The sequence below is a fragment of the Syngnathoides biaculeatus genome, chromosome 20 (assembly GCF_019802595.1).
Source record: "Syngnathoides biaculeatus isolate LvHL_M chromosome 20, ASM1980259v1, whole genome shotgun sequence".
NCBI classification, from domain to species: Eukaryota; Metazoa; Chordata; class Actinopteri; order Syngnathiformes; family Syngnathidae; genus Syngnathoides; species Syngnathoides biaculeatus.
In genome coordinates, this window is record NC_084659.1 from 10,722,745 (window position 1) to 10,747,235 (window position 24,491).

At 42.6% G+C, this 24,491-nt stretch overlaps 1 protein-coding gene across 22 annotated transcripts in view; it reads right to left on the bottom strand.

Annotated features, from left to right (window-relative positions):
• Positions 1-24,491, bottom strand: part of large1 (LARGE xylosyl- and glucuronyltransferase 1) — a 193,164-nt gene that overhangs the window by 89,963 nt on the left and 78,710 nt on the right. For 18 of the 22 annotated variants that reach the window (XM_061806397.1, XM_061806393.1, XM_061806392.1 and 15 more), the window contains one exon: positions 361-472. In XM_061806397.1, the coding sequence (XP_061662381.1) occupies positions 361-472 (112 nt within the window). Of the gene's footprint in view, positions 1-360; positions 473-707; positions 763-16,917; positions 16,936-24,491 lie in introns of those variants that run through there. The other 4 variants (XM_061806399.1, XM_061806405.1, XM_061806403.1 and 1 more) reach the window with 2 other exon arrangements.

Here is a 24,491-nt window from a genome sequence, read left to right on the forward strand (position 1 = left end):
TTCCTACTTTACTGGAACGCCACTGATTAAAAAGGCTGTTGTGATGCATTTATATCCACACAGCAGGATGTGATGTAAGAGCGGGGACGTCCCCACCCCGTCCACGGGGGACCGGGGAAGTCCTAGCTTGGGACTCCATCAGCCTTCCACACAATCAGCGCTTTGACCCGGCAGGACACGGCGCCTCGGATGGAAATGAAGTCGCTGATGAAGTGATGGTGTGCTTGAAAGAGTGTGTGATACAATGATTGCGAGTGTTTGTGTGTCGGAACCTGTACTGCATCTAGACAACGTGAAAGCACTTTTTGGACTCGCCGCTGCCTTCTGAGCTTCCGAAATGGTTGTGGGTGTTTCCCTTACCTGAGAGCGGTCGAGGGTCGTGACATCAGCAGAGGACTCGGCTGTACTCGGTCGGCGTCCATACGAATGCACCTCACGGCAGGAGGGAATGCTTGATCGGGTCCAAAGGCCTCTGCGGAGTACAAACAGGGGAAAGGTTATTTTGATAAGAGACTGTGTCAATTTTACGTTTCAGCGCAGTCGGGCTGAAATATCCTATGCTCATAGGAGGTCACTTTCCAGTTTTTTTTCCTCACAATGCTAATAATCAGTCCCCATGTGTCATGTCTTACTTCTACAAATTATTCACCAATAAATAGTTGAAAATAGCGTGAAAGGAAATCTATGACCTCTCTTGCACGCTTCACCTGTTGAAGAGATGCTCCGCCTCCTCCGAAATTATGTCGCCTCAAGATTGAAAGTCTGTATTTTTGAAAAAAAAAAAGTGAAAATGGTTACTTACGCAAAAGGTGAGTAGGCTTGTTTTGTTAAAAAAATGGATAGCTGTCGCAGTGGAGAGTGAATTGGTCAGTCATAAGCCAAATTTGTGCACATTCATTTGTTTAGTCCTTTCCGTTGTATTTAATGATGGTGTACCCTGTGTTTGGCTAGCAACTAATTAAGGGTGTATCCCGCCTCCTGCCCATTGACACCTGGGATAGGCTCCAGCACTCTCCGCGATCCTTCTGAGGATAAGCGACTAAAGAAAATGGATGGATAATAGATGAGCGATTTTTTTTTTTTATCAATTTACATTTTTGAGGGATGTTTTGGTTTCCCAACAGTATATGACGCAATAAAATTTATAAGTCCAACTTTAACAATGCATTGTTTTGTAACTCAATCAAGATAGCATTTTTTTTCCATGTATTTGTTTATTTACTGAAATGTGGTTTTAGACATGACGATTCCGCCCAATGATGACATTTTTATTTTTCGCACATCTTACTTCTACTCCCTACATTAGAAACCACTCTCGTATGCGAGGGTTAAATAGGAAAACAAACAGAGAACCTAACCGTTGATAATCAAAGCTGAGCAAACAAAGCAACAATTTAAATTGAAATTGTTGATTGAATTCCCCACTTGATAGAACTGCTGCTATTTAATTTCCTTTACAGGATTAAAATAAAGAAAAAAAAGCTCATCTTATCCATTCATATGCAAGTTTTGTCTGACAAGCAAGCAATTTTGAATTTAAATAAATGGCTCGGAACAGCGTGAAATATTTCCTCTTGGGCCGTCGTGCACACCAGTACAATTTAACATTAATCTCCCCAGCTGCGCCAAAGTCTGTTTCCAGTTTGCTGTAAACCTCCACAGCTGGTGTTTATCCCAGCCTAGCAGGACAGCGCATTTGTGTCATGGACCCTGAGGAAAAGGGAGCTTTTCTTTTAATATATAAACACGTATGAATAAAAAAAAGGAACCCCAGTTCACTCTCGGAGATGATGTGTACGCCTTGGTGTTGACAATATTCCTCACTCCTTGTGATGAGAGGCAAATCTCTTGTACCTGATGCCTCTCAAAGGTGACAAGTTATTTCTTTCTCAGCGGCGTTTTCAAGAAAGTTCTTCTCTACTTCTCAACAAGGTGATTGCATAGCCATGCATGCGCGATTGAGACTGTTTTGACATTGAAAGTACAGGAGTAGAATAAAAAAATAAACTTAGAAACATCTTGTGCAACCTTAATGTTGTATCAGTACATTCAATCCTCTTGCTCGGAAGAACCAAAACCTTGTACATGGATCGGGAAAAATTGCTCAAAGAGCTTTCCGTGTTGTGTTCCTTGGTCCCGTTTACAAGTACGCGCTGCTAATGTGCGGCTAAATGGGGGCTTGAAGTCTAAATTGTGAATGGAAGTGTGAAAGGTTGCCAGTCACTATACATCACACTGATCGGCCCCGGGGTGTACGCCGCCTTGCGCCCGATGTCAGCTTGCATAGGCGGCGCTGTGGTTGATGACTGGTGTACAGTCAAGTCCCACCGCAACGCAGTTCATCTTTTGATCGTTTTTAAAAGATCTTTTTTCTGTGTGTGTGTGACTTGCTGCTTTGTTATTGTTTAAAGGTTAATGATTACCGTCACACCCATGCTAATTTCTATTAGCCCATTGACAAATTTTCACACTTAGGATGAAGCTAGTAGATTTTCGTTAGATAAAATTACGTTTTGGTTGGACATTTTGGTGATGAAAAACTATAATATGTTTTATTCCTTTTTATTTTATGTTAGTGATTTACAATATGCGTTAACTGGGCGTGACAAAGCTTTGCTGTGAGTCTTCAGTTCCTCAAAGTGATGTTATCTCATAGTCTCCTATTGCTGGGCATCGAGGAAAACTTTGTGTTTTATACAGGAAAGCCTCGGTTCTCGAACGTCCCTGTTTTCGAACAAATTGGTTTTCGAATGAAAATTTCGAGATGTTTTTTGCTTCTGTTTTTGAACGAAAATCGGTATTTGAACGCCCCCGACAAAACCCGGAAATAACATATTGAGCGCGGCCAGACCAGCTGACCCACGATGAGCTTTGTTGTGAATTCCCACACCTCCGAAAAATCCCGGAAATAATAATGCGCGTGGCGGAAGCAGTTGACCAACGAACGACGCATTTTGTTATTGTCAATTCGAACGTCCCCCGGAAAAAAACAAAAACAAAAAAACGGAAATAATGCGCTCGGTGTGACCGGCGCACTTTTGTTATTGTGTATAACGCAGCTTCTGTACGCAGACGTGCCCCGGTAGGGACTGTTGTTTTTCTTCTTATCGAGGACTACCGTATTAACCCCAAATCATGGCTCCAAAGAAGGCAAGTTGCTTGATTAAAGTTATTCTGCACTTTTGTTAATAAAAAAAAGTTGACAAGCCTGGGGGCCGAGTCGCCACAGACACGGCAATGCTCTCCCAGCCGAGCATTCTCCACTACTAAAGCATACATTTTAAGCAAAAAGAAAATATATTTCTTAAATTATTTTACTATATAAAGTATTTAAATTATACATGTATTTGTACTATGCAGTTTATTATCAGGAAGGGCAAAAAAAAAACAGCTTTAAAAAGACTCGGAATGCATTATTTGTTTTTCCATTCATTGGAATTGGAAATATCAATTCAGTTTTCGAACAAATCACTTCTTGAATCGTTTTCTGGAACGGATTGTGGTCAAGAACCGAGCCATCACTTTTAAAGTATGGAAGTGGTTAAACTACAAATAAATGTTTGGTTTTTTTCCCCCAATATGGTCTTGCTTGAGGAGTTTCACTTATCGCAAGTGGTTGTGGAATGCATCCAATGCGATACATGTGAGTTCACCGTATATACAGCACGCGGCTGTATGGCTCGAGCCTTGATCCGTGCGCATCAAAAAGGTGCAGCGAGAGTGCTGCTGGGCTGTTTTCAAGCATCAATGCTCTCCGGCCCTTTCCTGTTGTTTCTGCTTTGAAAAAGAGACCAAATAAAGAAAAAAAAATATCCACATAAAGGCCTACTCTGCCTTGTGTGCTCGAGTTAGATAAAGGCTTTATTGCCGTGAGGCCGTCGTGCACTCGGCGCGGGTGTGAGCCGCTCCTCTAAAGCTGTCCGCTGTCGGAAAAATTATTTGGTGAACTAAAAAAGAAAAAAGAAAAAAAGAAAAAAACATTTTAATTCGACCTTATCAATGCATACACGGAAGAGTCATTTCCAATCTTATCCATCCTGCTCACTCCAAGCGAGAACCCCAACATCTTCATTTCTGCCTCCTCCAGTTCTGCTCCCTGTTATTTCTTCAGTGCCACCGTCATGTTAGCAATCCGTACATCATGGCCGGCCTCACCACTGTTTTATAGACTTTGCCCTTCATCCTAGCGGAGACTCTACTGTCACATAGAACACCAGACACCTTCCGCCAGCTGTTCCACCGCTGTTCTGCTGTCCTCATAAATGTCCTGTACTATTCCAACAGACTTTTGCATGCAGTACCCGAGTTCCTTCTCTTGGTACTCTGTCATAGGTCAACAAAGACACAATGTAGCTCCTTCTGACCTTCTCTGTACACTTTTCAGTATATAGTCTACATGCAATCAAGGGAAGTAATTATCTACTACTATTTGCTTACCTGCTGAGTGACCCAACCTTCTGTATTGGTTAATCCAGTTAAATGTCAAACTCAAAGCCAGCGAAAGTAAACCGAGTGTGTCAACTTCCACAATTCTTCCTTTGCTCTGAGGGAAAACCGTAACTAGTTTTACTCGAGTGAATTTGATATCATGTACTGCTTTTCAAAGCTAATGCATTATTACCATGATCACAGTATTACCATAGCACAAGGGGGTTTGATACTATATTCATACTTTGTCCCAGCCCGACAGGATTGCATGGAGCAAAAACATACACACGTTATTCAAAAACATCACTGTCATGTTATCGAGGTTAGTATTCAACGTGAAGTGGGTTCAGGTAGTGGTAGTGGATTTATTGGGGAATCCTGAGTGAATACAAATCCCGCCGGCCTGCTGCGGCACGCCGTCTTGCCAAAAAAAAACGTGGCGGTCGTATATCTCGACTGTTGGCTCGCGATGCGCTGAATGGATCAAGCAGAAGCCCTTACACAACATTTTTTTTTTTTTTCTTTTTGGAGGCATCCAGAAAGTATTGTCTTGCTGTCTATAAAAGTGCTAAAAAACTCAAACTAAAATGCTTTGAGCTCGTTTTTCTATCAACAACAGGCATGCTTGTTATGAATTACTTTATGTATATGATAATATTCAACAGTGTTTTAAGGAGAGTTTTCCCCCTCTCTGCTTCAATCAGACCACAGCAAATTTGCAAAAGTGACTTTCTCGATTGTCACGGACGTTAAAGGGAATTAATAACCGAGGAGCTTGCCGCTCACCGTCTAATTTAAATGCATACAATGCTCCATTTTTTTAGTCAGGTATGTTATTGGGGGAAAGCATAGAAGCGCCACGTTGATGTATACAAACATTTTCCTCATGCTACGTGTTCAACCACAACCTAAAATAGTGTTAGCTGCCGGGTAATCATCGCGTATATGTAAAGGCAGAATCTTTGATCGAGACTTGAAGGGAAACCTCACACGAGAAAGCGCAGCGTGCACAAAATAGTTCCATTAAATAAATGCACTGAGGTACGGCTTGTTAACAGCGTAGTGGGTATTTGCATCTCTGATACAAATTTTATGCCATATTTGGGAGGCATACTCAATTGCTCCCCTTAATAAATGACGCACACACTCACAGATTTACACGTCCTTTCATGTAATGCAAAAGTTTTTTTTTTTTTTTTTTTCCCAGTTTAGCCGTCCTGCAGCAACAAAACAGCAACAAATTTGAATTAATTAACTGCCACAGTCTCAGCTTTAGCCACCCCGGTAAAGCGCCGCAGCGTGTCAGAGCGAGCGCAACGTAATCACACGCCCGTGCACGAGCTGTGATGCAGTGGCCGCTCTCGAGCTCCTAAACGAGGAAAATCAACTTTGAGTTCCGCGGCCGCCGTGCTGGTCGCTCTTGATCCTGTTAAAAAGCCATCGCTATTAAACGCCCAACTAGAAACGTTGCCGGAGTCGCTGCAAGCGTACGCTGGATGCTTACCCCAATTACCTCATTTGATTGCAATGACGTTGTTTTATCGCCACGAAAAATGGATTAGTCATGCAAGTGTGGCAGAAGTGTGATTAAAAATGAATAAGACAATCCATATTATGCCTCTCTCGCTCACGTACATTACTGTATTCTTAATGTGCTTCTATCAGAGAGGTGGGGGATATGGGTAAAAATAAAACTTTATACGACGCATTCCATACAAGTATACAGAGTCCGAGACAGATCCGTTCCTAGAGTAGTGACTTAACTCCAACATCGACTCAAGTTGGATTCCACCGTTAAAGTCAGAATTTACATCAAAATACTTGTATGAAAAACAAATAGATTGAAATAAACAAGATGGTGCACTTAGCATTACTGTTGAGAGGTGGATGGAGAAGAAGAAGGGGAGGCTGTGCTTCGCTATTGCCAAGGAACCTGGTCCTCAGTCCTCAACCCTCTCCATCTTGACAAGTATCAAAGAACCTTGTTTGTAATCATTGTATCCAACGTAGGAACGGAACCCTTCACATGCGCTAAAATACGAGCTTTATCTTTGATAATTGTCACCACGGTCAACCGACTGAAGCCTTGGTGGTGTTGGTGTCTCTCCTTTCTCCAATCTTTTTTCGATCTTGAGTTTCGTTTCCATGGTCATGGATTTTCTTTTGGCTGCAGAAGCATTGCTAAAAGACAAAGCTTTCTTCTTTGGGGTAATAATATCTCAAAAGGACGGCGAAAAATGGGAAGATACTCCCGGCGCACAGACACGGACAAGCATTAGCCAGATGGACGGGGGACGGACGTTGTAAAGTCGATATGTCTTGGGTCGAGACAGTCTTAACGCAAGGACTTCCTGTACATTTTAGGGAAGACAGGGAAACTGCAAGAGCACAGGAGACGTGCTTGAAACATTAACAATATTTATGTCTCGATCAATAGCATAATTGTTCAAACTTTAGGCATCTTGGTAGCTACGTTTGTGCAGAACTTGAAAAAATGTTTACCTAACCATTGTTTTCTCATAATGTTTGATTTGTCGTAATCAAAATCCAAAGTCTAGCTTCACATTAAAATGATTAAACTTTTTTCAAACACTGTTTTATCTATTTGGTCACCAGCTCGCAAAGTTTATGTAATTAAAGGCCAAACTTACCTGAAATTTAAACTTTTAAATGTTATACTGCTCACTAATGCGGTGACATGGTGTATCAGCAGGTAAAGTGTTGGCCTCACAGTTTTGTGGACCAGGGTTCGATCCCGGCCCCGCCTGTGTGGAGTTTGCATGTTCTCCCCATGCCTGTGTGGCTTTTCTACGGCCAATACAGTTTCCTCCCACATCCCAAAAACATGCAACATTAATTGGATGTTCTAAATTGCCCCGAGGTGTGATTTGAGTGATTGGCTGGCAACCAGTTGAGGGTGTACCCCACCCCCTGCCCGTTGACAGCTGGGATAGGCTCCAGCACTCCCAGCGACACTCGTGAGGATAAGCGGCAAAGAAAATGGATGGACGGATGCTCACTAACATCACATTAGACATCTGAAATTGGTTTTGTCATAAATGCCCAATTCATGACTTAACTTTTTTTTTTTTTATTTTCAGACAAGTTTGGTTGCCTTGACTCAACTCTTGCAGGTAACAATTAGCTTAATGATCTAAAATCGACATAAAGAGGGAAAAAAAATTGCGAGGACTTTGACTTATTTAATCGCTATTATGACAATAAAAAAAAAAACAAAAACAATGAAGACAATTACACCACTACACAAATGAATTGTGACTTGCCACCCACCCACAACTTTTACACGGGACTTGAGGGTAATGTCACATTGTCATATAAATAAATCCCACCCATTTCTGTGAGCGTTTACAACACGGTTGTAAATCAGGCGCCGGGGCGGGAAGATTTTCACGAGAGGAGCGTAAAGACACCGCCAGTCGTCGCTTCGCACCTCACTCGGCTCGCCGAGAGTGAAGCGGTCGGATCGGTAACAGACAGGCAAATGGTGCAATGAGGCGATTAGCTCCCCGAGACAAAATGACAACATTTATAGTAAGCGCTTAGCACTGAAATCCGTTATGACCCTGCGCTCACTTTGCCGGATTGATCTTAATCCTGCAAGCTGCCACGTTGCTTGCTCGAGGAGCATCATTCCAAAAGAGGAATTTGTGTCAATGACAATTATTCTACTATAAAATTATAATTGTCATAATAATAGAATATATTTTACAAAAGTCATCCATTGACAGGTGCATGACAAGCTACGATTAATAGCTAGCATCCATCACACCTCCAGGGGGAGGAGAATTTACACCCACCCTTTTTGTCACACTTGGGCGGGGCATTTTCCCCACAGAAGGGCTCCAACACCCACACATTTTCACCTTTTACCGCGCAGTGGGAAGTTGGATATGGACCGCATTATTTTTCCTCAGGAAGTTTTCAACGCCCGTCCTTTTTGTCACACCCGACTGGCAACGGGGAATCTATTCACGGCCAAACTTCACCCGGCGAAAGGAAACAAAACCGGGACCATTTTCCCTGATGTTATTGCAAATGTTTCGAAAAATACCAAGAAACACAAATTGCTAACAATCCAGTGTTTTCTAGTAATATTACCCGAGGGAAGCATGTGTTAAGTACAGCAAATAATAGTAGTCTCAGTACTAAGCCTTGAGGGACACCGTGCTCTAATTTTCCTTTTGTGCGCCAAATCTTCAAATTAGATTTTGGTCTCAGATGAGTTTTTGGGTTATGTTTTACATGTACATGTTATATTGTAAATAGGGCTTCCAGACTTCACTCTAAAAAGCTGAACGAGTCCCTTCAGGGTCCAACATGGCTCACTGTCATGCTTGTTTCCATATGCCCTTGCCTGAAGATTGTGAGATTTATTCTTACTTTATGAATGTTGTCTATGATACAGCATCTTTAAACTCCCAATAATCTCCTCTGCCACGACTTAATGCCCTGTCTTTTCGTGTATTTAGCCACTCGCTTTATTTAATTAGCAGTGCACTTGAACGCTCTTGTTTTCTGTTTCGTATTGGGGGGAGGGGGGGGGGGGACAAAAAAAAAAACCAAGGCTCTCTCTTGCAACACACACCTCGTAAAACTTTTGCGCGGGCATAACCTTGCCAGACTGTGGATTTGCGGAAATGTCATTCTTTATTAAGCCCGTGAAGGGAAAGCGATCATTACAGTCTGCCGCGCGAACACGAGGATAGCATTGTTATGAAATATATCAAAATGCATTTTGGTTATTTTGCTCCCGGTGGGATGATCCCTGCTCGTTCCTGCGGTTTATTAACATCACAGTAAATTGGCATTCCAAGTTGGGGTTGCAGTACGTCTCAATGTAGGGGGAAATTCCCTTTTTATACATTTTGGTTTGGTTTTATTCCAGGGCTCTTCCTTAATGTTGCTGGCGGTGATAACACAGTGGCAAGCAGAACTATTTTACTCAGCTGGTGCCCCTCTAATTAGTTTCTCCCCTCCTTTCAGGGCATATTACATGATTTCATCTTCTTATAGAATGTAGCGGTATCACTTGAGATTCCCGCATCAGATCTCGCCAGGGTACTTTTCACGGAATCTACATGCCTCCGCCGCAGATGGCTCATTTATTCCCAAAACCAAAAAAAATAAAAAATGAAATGACAGCAATAATGAGAGTAGCAAGGCAGAAAACCGCTTTGATGTGCATATCGACGCACGAGGTTCAAAAACAGAACGGAAATGTCTTCATTGGGATCGGCTACATGCAATGTTCCTTCTAAGCTGTGCACCTGTGCAATTGGGCACTTGTAGTGCACATGAAAATCGATCCAGCGCAGTGAACCACAGCCTGAGTTTTTGACTTTTTTTAAAATTTTTTCAAAACACTGCAGCACACGGTCTCTAACAAGCTGATGCTCGGCCACACCATGTCACACACGACTTCCTTGTTCACCAGACACCGCCAACCTCCCGTTCTTAAAGGGGAACACTCATAATTACAAACACCGCCCAGCACCGGTGCTTTAGTTCGATATAGAGCAAAGACGAATTAGACATGCTGCTTATATTTACTCTAGATAATAATGGCAAAAGTAAAAAAAAAAAAAATAATAATAATAATAATGAAAAAAAGTGGTGAAACTGGACAAGATTTTGTTTTTTTTGAGTGAGAAAGGTCTGGTCTGATGCCAAAGTAGAAAGCGCAGGATGAGATGTATAATGTTAAAATTCCACCGTAGCATCATTCACCTTTCAACATGCATTACGAAAGATGTTCTGCAAGGAATAATTCAGTTTTACACCAAGATAAATAGACGGGGATATCATTGTGGGTTAAAAAAAATGAAACAAAGTTGAATGCGACATTTAAAATTTACAGTTCATAGTTTGCTTGGTTTGCTGAGCAATGTATTTTTTTCATTTTCATTTACATTTTCATTGTAAGTTTGCAAAAACACCAAATTCTTAAAAAAGTTCTGATGGGAATGTAAATGCTATCATCTGAAACTTTGAATGAGCCATGTAACTTCAATGGATGACACCGATCTGACCACAGTGCATACGTCTGATGTTGCTCACGATGGTCAAAGGGGGGGGGGGGGGGTTCATGGCTTTAGCACATTTGCTCAGACACGTAAAAATTTAGAGGGAACATTAGCTACATGATGCGAGGCCTTAAAGGTGGGTTGTGAAATAAGGCACACGATTCAGACTCAAATCCAGGAAAATACTTTGAACATATCTGAGGTGATGCGGAAAATATGGTGGGTGGATCTCAGGGCGGGTTGGAGGTGGACCACCGTACTGTATCGCGCCTCACGTGCGCTCCAGTCTTTTAGCATGCCTCCAAATGAAACGATGTCCCGGCAGCGGAAGTTTCTTCATTTCTTGTGTCAGAAAAGCTAGAGGTCGCAAAAGAGGACCGGAGCGTCAAGAGTAGCTGAGGGAGGGAAGGGACAATAAATCATTCAGAAGAAGCGGTGCCTGAGGGACTGGAGCACTGTGGATGGAATATCTAGCGAGGGGTGGGGGGTAGGAGGTGAACGGGGGTGGAGGGTGGTGGTGGTGGTGGGGGGGGGTGTCGAAGGAGTACACAACCCAGATAAAGAGAGGTGTGTTGGGCATAAATAGAGACGGAGGGGAAGGTGAGCTGTGAGAAGGAGTACATGACGGCAGTGGACGGGACATGGAAGGGGAATGAGAAGCCGAGCTCTTAAAGGAGCATTTCTCAGTAGAGGGGATTGTTTGGGTAAATAAATAAAATAAAAAATACATTCAAATGTTTTCAAGCTAATTAACGAAGCAAACACGGCCGTGCAAAAGCTGCGGGGGCGATTCATTTAAATGGCAAAATGATTCATTTATTAGCCAAGTGGACTTTGCTTGTAATCGTAGCTGTTTGTTTTTCTTCATTTGGTTTCCACTCTCTGTGTCAATTTAAGGAAGTTTTTTGGGAGCAATTATGGAAGATGTCATGGCATATTTACGTATACCGCAATCCGTGTTTCCTGACTGGATTAAAATAAATCAACTAAGAAAAGGGTAAGTATAATCACATCCACACCTCTAATTAGGCTTAATTACAACTCGGCGCTGCATTCAGGAACACTTTGTAAATCAAAGTGAATCTGTTTGTTTCCTTATGTACAACAGGAGGGAGAAAAAAAAGACGACGCTAATTAACATTTACAGTAGTTTGTAGGTCTCGTTAACTCGCACGATACGACCACAGCTGCAGTGACTCATTTTGTTTGACTCTATTTCACAATCTGGGATTTACATATTCTGTATGTCTGGTCACGTTGTAATGACGTTGCTGCTGCATAAAAAGTAACATGTAAGTGAAACATACACCTTGTTGAAGTTGGAGATTTTGAACAACATTTGTTGAAAATAATACATTGCAAGACGTAGTGGCGGTATCAAGGATAGAGCTCGTGCAAGTGACGTCACCATTTTCACCATCTTGACGGTCAAACAGAGCTGCTCGACACTGAGAATATTTAAAATACCCGAGACCTGTTGTGCTGTTTGTTGTCACAACAGATAAGATATTCAAAGAGGTCATTCTATGGAATACCATCTGAAAAGACGAGAAAACATTGATGGCTTTTGGCAAATAAACATGATGGATGGTGCCCAACCAAAATACGATCGCTTCATTTCAGGTAGGAATTATTCTTGTCAATCTGAAATTACCAAGCAGTATTTATAATGCCAAGTTGGCTCATTTGAGAACAATATGTATTAAAAAAAAAAAAAAAAAACTGTCTGTCGCAGAGTTTTATCGTTAAGTGTGGCCACAATCGCTTCTGTGTACGTTCCGTGGAGACGACTCTGTCCTCTTTTTTTTCTTTTTCGAATCATAGTTAACGAATGTGGGGTCATTTATTTAAATATTAGTATTTGTATTGAATGTGAGCTGAAAAGATCGATGGATTCCAAAAATGTTAACGTGTCACCGAACACGCTTCCGCGTTCACGAGCAGTCAACCATCGTCTTTTTTTCATAGTTAATGAATGCGAATTTGTGTAAAACCAGGGGTCATTCCGGCAAAGGTTAACGTGTGGCCCAACACGCTTCCGCGTTCACAAGATGTCAAAACCGTTGCTATGTGGGATTTATTCCTAATGAGAACAGATCCAGCAACAAAGTATTCGTATGCATCCAGACTTTTATGCACTTTCAAACTTTTCCGTGTACATCTCGACGACTTCCTCACCAGATCCGTGTGTAGAGCCAGTTGTCCAAGACAAGCGGGAGCGAATTAACAGTCCAAACTCTTATCGGTGTAAAACATTGATTTCAGCATTAAATACGGGTCCTCTATGCCGAGTTTATCTAATTTTTCCACCAACCATCGTTTATTTTCATCTTCTAAATGTCTGACGGTATCAGACAAGACTCTGGGCGTCGTGCTACAAAACATATTTCCGTGTCGTCTCCAACCGACTTACTAATGAGCTATGCTTAGCTTGACCGGCAATTTGGTGAAGGTCAACAAAACTCACGTGAGTTTGTGACGTAGGTGCATGAGCTCTATTGGTACTCGGTATTGGTAAGCACACACGTACAGGCGCAAGGCAAGTGATGGATGCAAAATAAAGGCAGAACAGCAGCTGGTCAAGGCGCCCTCAAAGAAAACCTCAACAGCCCTAATTTGGCTGTCTTTGTTCCGTGCAGGAGCAGAAGGGCAGCAACCTCTTCGCCTTTCCTGAGTAGCCAATGTGCGCTGCGCTTGAGAGCATGTGATGATGTGCGAAAGGAAAAGGCTTTCTCATTAGGGGCTGGCCCATCGGCGGCCTCTAATTGTCCACATCTCAGCGGAGCTCCGTGACCTCGGCCCTCCGCGCTCCCATCGCGAGACGTGCGGTCGGCATCAAGTCAGGGATGCCCCGATTGCCATCCACATCAGCTGCTTTACTCTTATATGGGAGCTTTCTGTTTGGTCTTTCAGTTTTAATCCCGTCGCGCTGCATCTGTCGTTACTCAACAGCCAGCCAGGACTGAGCGCTATTATTGTAATTGCTTCAAATGCGAAGTTCTCCAGTTGCGCCTGCACCTCATTGGCAGTCTGGTCTGATTCGAGCCTGCACCACCTTTCAAGTCTTTGTATCTCGAAATAATGAGGGGCTTGCAGTTCTCACTTTAGTGGTTGCTTGGCTGCTTCACTTCTGCAAGACTTTAGCTGAAGAGTTTGGGGGGGGGGGGGGGGGGGACTTTTTACTTTGGACTCCCTTTGGATCCTGAATCGAAATGTGGTCATCTGAACACCATGGCAATGAATCAGTACAAAAATTTAGGCAAGAGTCACCAATGGCATGCACCACACAACTACAATTAGAAGCGTAGTGTAGTGTCATTTATTATGATTATGATTTGTTTCTATACCAGTCCGTTGAAACATCTTCACGCGAAACCGGTCAATGTCATCGGGGCAGAAAAGATTACGTACCACTGAACTGTGATGAAATGATGTCATCACTTTATTGGCGTAAAGGTGGCAGTTGTGGGCAATGTTTTTCGATATTGACCTCTTGATATCCTCAGATCAACATTTACAAATTTGTGTATTTGTTGATTTTATTCTAAACTGAGACGCCAAGAAACTTGTATTCACCGTTTTTGTGGTCAGACCAAAGTAACGAAAAAACTCGTTCTGGTTCTATCTTGGTGCCAATGTTGAGGAATGCCATTGAAACATGTAAGTTTTTTGTGGCAATCTATAGGCCAGGGGTGTCCAGACTGAGATCTACCTCTCAAGCATCCAGCCTCTCGCCATCGACATCTTATTTCAGAACAACGAGTCAGCTATGCCTCTTTTGTGTGTGATGTGACGAACCCGGAAACGATGCTTCGTTGACTGCTGTGCGGCCAATTTGGATTTTGGTTCGTTCACTCTCTCATTCTCAGCTTGCTTTTCGGCGGAATGTCGGTGTCGTATTTTCCATAAACAGTTTGAAAATGCCGTTCCACATTTCACTACACTGGCAGATGAGGCAAACGCACTTTGAAAATGACCGTGAAAAAAAAAGTCCGACTCACATGCATTGAGCACCCTTGTTATAGACAATTACAAAACTTTTTAGTGGGGGGTGTCAATTAGTATTAGTCATATTTCATCCAATCACATTCACCCACAGAAAAACCAACAAGAGCCAACTGCAACACTAGAAGTCCCACTTTTGCCATTTTTATTTGCAAGGTGGAAAAATTTTCAAGGAGTAAGTACCGAGGTGGCCATTTTGTATTAGCGGGGGTGAAAACAAGGTCACCGAGTCAGAAGTCGCATGCGATAAAGGAAGGCCAGGAAAAGCTATTCAAGTATGCCCTGCGTATTAAAATTCAAAATGTAGAACATTCCGTGAGGATAGTTGTAAATTCCACCGAATTACATTCGATTTGAGTTTGAGGTGGTTTTGATGAGAGGCTCAGTGCAGGGAGAGGCGGATGAGCTGGAATATATTGTGGAGACCGGTCCACTGGGATTAATCAGTACTGCAAATGTGTGAGGAGAGGAGGCAGTGGGGGGGGGGGGGGGGGGGGGGGGTGAGTGAAATGGTTCTGGATTTCTGGGACAGTAAATGCCACTTGGACTGTAAAGTTCATTGGGGCACCGCTGAGGAAAGGAAAGTATCTACTGTAACAAATCAATATTACGCTGGAGATACAAGTTAAGAAAATCACGTTACTAGCTAGAATAGGCGAGTGCGGATCTCCCAAAAGGTCAAACAATCCTTTGTTTTTGTTTTGTATAGCACCTATTCTCACATGGGTCGGGGCACACCCTTGACGTGTCGCCATTTTCACTAAAATAACTGCTGCGCAGTCCTACAAACTGCTTGGAATGAGTTTCTGAACGGCAGCAGATGGAGAACTTTCATGTCACCGCGTGCGGGGCGAAGATGTCGGACGGGCACGTAGCCAAAAGATATCATCGGCATCACCAACTCTGGTCTGGTGCTTTAGCTGCCACTCAAAAAAGCAAGCAGGCTAAACAGCCCGCGGCGTCACCTTTCCCGGTCAACATATTGCCACAAATGACATAGACATGCTGGCATTTTGTCTGCTTTAATGTAATGAACACAGCTGGATTATGCAGAAATGTGAATATACGGCACATGGCTACACTCACAACTTTTCAGCTATTCATGGTATTATGGAGGTATCAATTGTTCTCTGCAGAGGCTAAAGAATATATGCCTGCCAGTTTTGTTATATTATCTGTCCACATGCGCAGCACCACTGTTCGTGTTAAAATAATTGCTTAAAGAGTCGTAACACAGCGCCACTGATGATATTCATTAGTTGGTCTGTAGCTGGGGTGCTCAATGCGTGCTCATGGGACGGCGTGCCCCCAACCCCAAAAAAAAAAAAAAAAAAGACGTCAGCCAATGTTGCCTCCAAACTGTGCGCATGTGTAATTGGGCACCGCTGATGCAGTCTTTTTGCAGATATTCTGGGTTGCGCGCAAAAAAAACCAATAATAATAATACTCCAATGTAAATTGAAAGTATAAGATCCAGCTATTCAGCTTGTGGCATTTTGCAATGTGATGCAATGAGTGAGGGATGACTGGTTGTTACATCAAATGGCACAATTCACATACATACTGTAAAAAAAAATGAAAAGAAGCCACTGGACGTATACTCATAATTACAAATGTTACAGTACTTACGCGGCCCATCTATTTATTTTATAATGACAGCGTCCACCACCGCTGCTTGAGTTAGCAGTCTGGGCAACGTAGAGCAACAGCGAGCTAGACATGCTGCTTATGTTTACTTTTGATATTAATGGAGCAAGTTAAAAAAGAAATGCTGTTGTTTTAACATGCAATGACTGTCGGAGTATGTGAATAATCGAAGAAAAAGGGGTCAAACTGGATGAGATTTTCTCTTTTCCAAGTGGGAAAGGTCTGGTCTCAAGCCAAAGTACAAAGTGCAGGATGAGATGGTGTGTCATTTTAAAATTCCACCTTGGCACAGCCTGATTCACGATGAAAGCACAGACAATACAATGCACAAAAAGATAATTCGGTATTTTAAATATTGGAGGCAACAGAACATTAACCTTAAAAGGGTTTGGGAGCATCATCATCATCATCCCCCCACCCCCTGTTGTCGGTAGCTGGCTGCTTGAAAAGTAGATCTTGGGGTAAAGAGGTCTGGGCACCCCTGGTCGATAGTATCTTGCATCGTTTGTCAGCATTGAGCAAAACAGAGTTGTTTGCCAAAACTGAAGCTTAAGTACACAACTTCTAACTCTTGAGGTTGATAAAGTCCAAGTCAGCCATTTTCCCTGCCTGGCGTCATGTGATTCATAAGTTTTTCCAGTCAAAAGTGTGTTCGATGTGAACGAGAGCACAACTGTTTTTGTCTGCTGTCGAAAACGTATAAATGTGTATAAATGGTAAGAAGGCCTGTTGTGGAAATGAATACGAAGAATATTACCGTGTTTATCCAAGGCAGTTATCAGCGGGTGCTTACCCACATATGAAATGCAGCTTTTGTAGAGCGCGCACAAAGCAAAGGCCGAAACAGCTTAATTCACTTTATTTCCTACGGAGAAAAAAAATGGATTTCTGTTATTACTTGTTGTTGTTGATAGATGAATCTAAAACGAGAGAAGGTTTTATGACTTATATCCAGAGATTTACCACACTGCAATGTCAATTTTAGCATTTTAATGCGTGTCTGTACGACTCTAAATATGGAAAAATGGGATTTTCTTGTGGAAAAACAATTGTTCGGTAAGGCTCCCTACTTTCCAACAAATCTCTTTTTCTCATCTGATTTCTGCCATCCGGGCGGCGGGAAAACACCGTTTGCAGAAATTTAACGAGAATATTACACTGGATCTATGAATGTGATGAGTAAGGAGGACACACTGCCTCCCACGTCTCATCCCCACCGTGGAAACGCGACTAAATTTGCCCGAAAGGCCATGACGTGCAAACAAAATATTGTTCAGCGGTAAATAAAGTGGAGGTAAGCGGAACGCGGGCAAGGAAAATAAATGATGCTAAGTGAGGGGAAAAAAAAAGAGGAGCAGGGGATGTGCGAAAAGAGGCAGAGCGGCCTTGGTGGCAGCTTTAATGAAGGCTTTGAGGATGATTAATGAGCGCTTGATGGTGCGAGAGGCAAAGGGCGGCCGCGGGAAGAAATGACGTGCGATGGAGGTGATGACAAAGACGGCGTGAGGCTTCTTCAGATGGGACAGAAGTGACGGGCGCATCCTTGCTTAACCTCCGTGATCAAATCTGCCGATTCAATAAGCGAGCAAGAAGTAGGCCTGTGATCAACGTTAATTAGAATTTGAATAATCTTAACTGTTTGACCCGTTTTTTTTTTTTTTAAATAATTTCAAAGTATTTGAAATGTCCGAATAATTAAAAAATACCCAAAAGATCCCAACACTTGCGACTTTGCCGATCATTTGAGCCACCAAGAATTGTGCCTGTTGTGAGGGGGCGGTTCTGTTTAATGCCGATTTAGCGAGACGACCAGGGTGCGGGGCTAGGGTGTCGAACAAGGCGAGCGACTCCTACTTGGGGGAGCAGGGTGTGGATCGGAGTGAGCGGCCGTGAAGATGAGCTATTTTCACCCGCGGAGGCAGCACTTCATTCACTGCACGCTATGATTTTCAATCACATTTTTTGTGCGCAAGATGTTTTTAGTTGAGTATGAGTACATTTTTTCTTATTTTTTTTGGTGTGTGTGAGAGAAGCATTTTGTTGCGTGTGACTTTTTAAAAAATTATTATTGTACATTTCTCCACGTGTGCAATTGTTTTAGCAACAGTTTTTTTTTTCTTTTGATAGGAGTCCCGTTTTGTTTTGTTTTCTAAACATTTTTTCTTACCTATACGGAAGCTCATTCTAAAGCTAATCGTGCGCCAAAAGCAGTAACAAACATCAGAGGCCATTTAAGTTTAAACACAAGTACTAAATCCACATTGATGTCTGTTTTTCTCTCCTAATCTAAAATAATCCAATGAAAGCGAACCCCGTGTGCAACATCTCGCTGAGCGAGCAGACAAAATATATATTTTTTATTGATTTGGGCGAGGTCCTTCCCTCAGTTAGGCCTTGTTTGATTGCATTATTATTAACGGAACAAAAGACCACAAAGGCGACGCTTTTACACTAAATGAGCGGCGCAATCCGAGGAAATGACATTTCTGCTTTAATACAGCTTAGTGTTAAGAATAATAAGGTTGCATTTGAGTCAGGAAATGATACCTTATCCTTCCTGCAAATCAGATTTTTCTTTGCCAAAAAAAAAAAAAAAAAAAAGAACAGTCAGCAGCATCAGCAGTTAGCGTGGAATCGGATCATCGGTTCGAGTTGAAACCTTGGCAGCAGACTTTCGGGTGCAGCAGAGGCGAAAAAGACATTTTTCCTCGGTTCAGAATTACATTCGGGATGAGAGCCGCACACGCGGATGAGTTTTCATCGCCGACTCTTCAAATGCTGACACCGTAATGGTCGCCGCGCTTGAGAATTTAAAACAATTGCGTTTATGTTTTATACCACGTTTTTTTTTCCTTGGCCGTAACACACTTTAAAGCAATTTTGAGGCCGTTTTTAACCCCTACATGAACATTTTTTGCACTAGTTACCATAGAGATCAGTCATTGAAAGGCTATGACTCAACACGCCCCATGTCTATTTCAGCTCTACTACAGCTCTTGGTTGAATGGATTTTTCTATTATATATATATTTTTTTCCCCCTTGTGCTGTCAGTCGATCGGGAAGCACATCCTCTCCATTATCGTGGCTAATGACAGTGTCGGGCTACATTCGCGGCTGACGCCGTGCTCCGTAGGAAAAATGTCCTATCAGGAGCGACTGTTTATAATATTTCATGTGAGAGATTGTAGGCTCGGGGGGGGGAAGAGTCTAAGGCCATACTGGGGTGGCTGAGAGAACATGTACAATAAGGTAGCAATATGTACAATATTAAGACACTTACAAACAGTTTTAAGAGAAAAAAAAAAGAAGCATTACATGTCTTTTTCCAAGTTATAAATAACTAAAGTTAGACAAGTGTTGCTTTTAAAGTGCCACTGTCATGAAATGCATGATCTTTAGTATGTAATTAATGAAAAAATGGCAGCCAACATGGACCCATGCATTTTTTTTCCCCACCACAAAATATGATTTTGGCGTATGCAGCTTTTTGTAACTCCCGCCATGAAAATCCTCTCAAGTGGACTCGTTTGTTTCCATTAGTTTTACCTCCGGGAAGGAAACTTGTTGATCCTTCGTGTTAGCCAAAATGCCGGCTCGTTGCATTGCTGGAGATCGTTTGGGCCAGACGACGTAATCCGTCTCTCATAATAAAAGATTCACGTACGTATGACAAGGGTTCTAAATGTGTCGATGTGCGCGTCGGACGGCTTCCGCATCGTGGACGAGCACGGCTTCGCCCAGGCTGGCTCAGACATACTCTCTGCGGGTCTGTCGCCGCTGCGGCAGTATGTATGAGCCAGCCTGGCCGAAGCCGTGCTCGTCCACTTCGGCGCTGCGTCCGCCGGTCACGGCTTCAGTCGGGGTGCTTCATCTGCGGCCCCAAGGTGCCTTATCACGGTGCCGAGCTGGAACGCTTACGGTGTTGTCATCGCTCGCGGTGAGTGAGTACGCTACATACTGTCATCCTGTCGGGGAGTCTGTTGTTAGTTAGAAGTGAACCGCATATAATCTAAATATGGCTCAAAACAATAGGGTAATATTGCCCCGGTCACTTCACTCGGTTGTGAGATGATCTCTTCTTCGAAAAGAGCTTCAGTGCCAGAAGGGGCGTGTTCGTGTCCCATAGTAGGGGCCACAGCGTCTATTCAATGGCAAATGTCCCAGTGTGACATCACAGGCAGAAGATGCAGCCAATATGGCGACCACTTGGATGTCGTTGAATGACACTTCCGCAACATTGCGCATGGATGATGTGCTCTCCGCTCATAATTATTTCTTCGTGTAGACATCGAATAGAATAATCTTATATGTATTTTTCATTTCACTATCTATTTTAGAATGTTTATAGGGATGACACTTGACCTTTAAGGACTGGATGAGACAAGGTCACCGGAAGAAAATTTTCCATAGATGGCTTACGTAAACAGCACAACAACAGCACGTATACTCCATAAACGCATTCGGAACATCGCTGGCGCCCGAGTCACTTTGTTTGTGACGGACAGCCTTCAAAAGGTGGCCGGGAACCACCGCAGCGGTGAGCACAACCTCCGTCTCTCATTGACCATTATCTTGTCAAAAGGTCATTGTGATGACTCATCCACCTGCTGTGTGCGTGCGTCTATGTGATGGGAATAAATTAAGGGGGTGGTGGGGGTGGTTGAGGGGGGGGGGAGGCGACAGGCAGAAAGCATCAGAGAGAAAAATGGCAGGAGGAGAGGGGATGGATGAGCGAGCGTGAGGAGCAGATGTCAAATGTTGGACGCTCGCCCGGCGGTTACGCGGCTTCGCCACGCAAGACAAAATATTAGCCGGAGAACAAATGCATCTGCATAACGTGCACTAACCTGGTTCATAGGTAATTTTCTCACGTGAGACGTCAGCAAATCTCATGTCGAAATACAACTGATGAAATATTGACTACAAACACCAACCAGTTGATTTGGACACCAAGTAATCAGATAAAAAAAGGCGCAAATGCAACGATTGTACCTAAGTGTAAATATGGATGTGGAATAATGAGGTTTTAAAATTACACAGGCATCACAGATAAATGCTTTAATTTTTGAAAAAATTTATTGATAATTATTTACATTTTGTAATTGTTAAAGCAACAAGTGATTTAAAATTCATTTTAAAAACACACCTTTTCTAATTTGCAATTTTCTGATTTAACCTTTCAGACATTTGAATAAAACTAGGATAAGAATGAAATTATTCCCCCAAAATGATTGCATTAATTTTTTTCAGGTTCTTTTTCAAAAAATGTTAATATTTAACACCCATTTTATTTAGCTTGAGAAAGACTCATTTCAAATTAAATGCAATAGAAATTCTAAACTGAAAACTCAATTTTTAGCCCTTTCATTATTTTATGTTTCAAAATATCCGTCACTACCTGATACATCTATTTTGCAGTTATAAAAAGAGCGACTCAAGAACATAATTCATACCATATATCATAACTGAGTGATTTTTGTTGGGAAACTGAAAATGAGCTACAAACGAGGTCTTTAGGTACACACGGATGAAGATATTTAATGGCTCGTCAAGGATTAAGAAGGACGGCAACGCGATTTTGTCAACATAGCAAACGGGGGGGTGAATTACGAAAACAATCACCAAAATCGGGAAAAAAAAAAACCAACAATAGGCGAGACTAAAAACAATATAATATGATGACGCTAAAGTGGACATTGATTTGCACCTGTTTTCCTAAACAATTGCCTCTCTGGGGCTGCTGCGTTCACAATGAGTCCGCCGTTGATTTGAAATATGCTAATGAGGCAAAGGCTTCAAAGACAATGAAAAGATGGCGGCGGGAAGATGATGAATTAACGCCTCTGAGGCATGGCGTAAAATTCTCAGAGGCGGAGGGTGGGGGGCGGGGGGTTGAGGGCCAGAGAAGGCAGATGCTTCCATTTGCCAAATGGAGCCCAGCTTGGAGTCTCGATGGTGAGATTTATTGTGAAATCCTCAAAAACAGTGAATACATAGAACAGGATTTATGATCATGATTGTAAAGCTCCCCAGAAGATGATTTTAAACTCACCAAAAGAGTCACTCTCACTTACATTTTATTTGGCACGCTAACGGAAAATCAGGCATAAATGTCAGAACAATTTCTTTTTTCCGCATAATTCTGCACGAGCAAAGTAATCCGTCACAAGGTTCTTATTGCGGCGTGGAAACGCCGTGGTTACACCTTCAAAAGGCCTGGCATCCTTTGTGAGATACAATAAACAGTGGGCTTCTTAGTCTGATGTTACAGTATTCTTTATTCCACGTGAAATATGAAGGAAATACTGTACGATGTCAGCCGTGTGTTAGTACAAAACTGTGCTCCAAATTATTAAGCAAATTCTGTTTTTGCAATTTACAGTGAATTGATATTTCATACCACAATCACATGTACAAGGTGATGTTCAGACCTGTGGGAACTATAGAGGAATAAAGTTGATGAGCCACACAATGAAGTTAAGGGAAAGAGTAGTGGAGCCTGGACTGAGGTCAGAAGTCAGTATCTGCGAGCAACACTATGGTTTCATGCCAAGAAAGAGGACCACAAATTCATTATTTGCCTTGAGGATGCTTGTGGAAAAGTACAGAGAAGGTCAGAAAGAGCTACAGTGTATCTTTGTAGACCGAGAGAAAGCCCATGACAAAATACCAAGAGAGGAACTGCGGTTAGCATGCGGAGGTCTGGTGTGGTGGAGAAATATGTTACAATAATACAGGACATGTATGAGGGCAGCAGAACAGCGGTGAGATGAGCCGAAGGTGTGTCAGAAGAATTTAAGGTGGAGGTGGGACTGCATTAAGGATCCACTCTGAGCCCCTTCCTGTTTGCATTGTTAATGGATAGGCTGACAGATGAGGTTAGACTAGAATCCCCTTGGACCATAATGTTCGCAGATGATATTGTGATCCCCAGTGAAAGCAGGGAGCAAGCGGAGGAACAATTAGAAAGATGGAGGCACGCACTGGAAAGGAGAGGAATGAAGATTAGCCAAAGTAAAACAGAATATATGTGCGTGAATGAGAAGGGCGGAGGAGGAACAGTGAAGCTCCAGGGAGAAGAGATAGCGAGGGTGGATGACTTCAAATACTTGGGGTCAATAATACAGCGCAATGGCGCGTGTGGTAAGGAAGTGAAGAAACGGGTCCAAGATCGTTGGAAAAGCTGGCGGAAGGTGTCTGCTGTGTTATGCGACAGAAGCGTATCTGCCAGGATGAAGGGCACAGTTTATAAAACAGTGGTGAGGCCGGCCATTATGTACGGATTGCCTTGTTGGACATGGTCACCATATATGTATTTTGTTCAGTTTGAAATTTTGCACCGCCCAAAATCTGTTTGCCCCTCGAGCATAAAGACAAACAGGACAGCGAGAGCCATTTGTCATCATGCTCACTATTCCCTTATTTGTCCACGGTCTTGCATTTGCCTCCCCTAAGGCTGTTATGTGTTTGTCCTTCATGGGTCAATTTTCAATAAGTATGGCAATAAGATTGGTATCTAAGGCTGATTTTTTTCCCCCCTCCATCACTCCCCAAAAATGAAGCCTTGTGCCGTCTAAAATAAAGCCAATATTGTCCAATGCTTATCCGAGGTATTCTTTTTTTTTTTCTTCTTCTTAATGTAGCATCTATCACCATCATTGTGTGAATAAAGCAATATAGTAAAAGCATTTTGGAAGGCGCTTTTAAAAACGAAACGCATTTAGGGATTTAGGGGTGCCTGGGGCAAGAAAAAAAAAAAGTCTTCATTGTCCGTTTTATGGTATGATATAATTCCTCGTAAAATCCGGGATGAGTTCTGCAGAGTGAAGCCTTGACTTGAAAAAAATAAATATGCAAAAGCGTTCTTCAGGTTTAAAACGGAGGATCGCCAAAGATCAAGAAGAATTCCACGTTACTTTACAAATGCCATTTTGTCTTTTGTCTGAAATTTGAACGTTTCGAGGGACAAAGCAGACAAAGGGCGGGCAAATTAAAATTTTTTTTTGTCCTCACGGGAAAAACAACAAGCAAAAAGCTTGGAACACGTAAACGATGTCTCCCGGAAACCCGGCAGAAAGTAATACCATGAAGGTTATGCAGCTGAAGGCTCAACCCCCACCCACCCCCCCATGATAATGTGCGGTGTAGATAATCCGCTTAGTGAACTTAACTACCACCGACACACTTCCGAGGATCGACATCGTCTGTCAGTCAACCCCAGTCCGCAAGAGTCCACCGCCCCTAGTTTTTGTTTGTGACGCGCGTCAGTGATCGGCTTGAGAAGAAAAAAAAAAAAAAAAAGCGCTTACAACGGCGGCCGTTATATGAGCGCATCGATCCGCTTCGGTGCGGTCGAGGCTGAACAG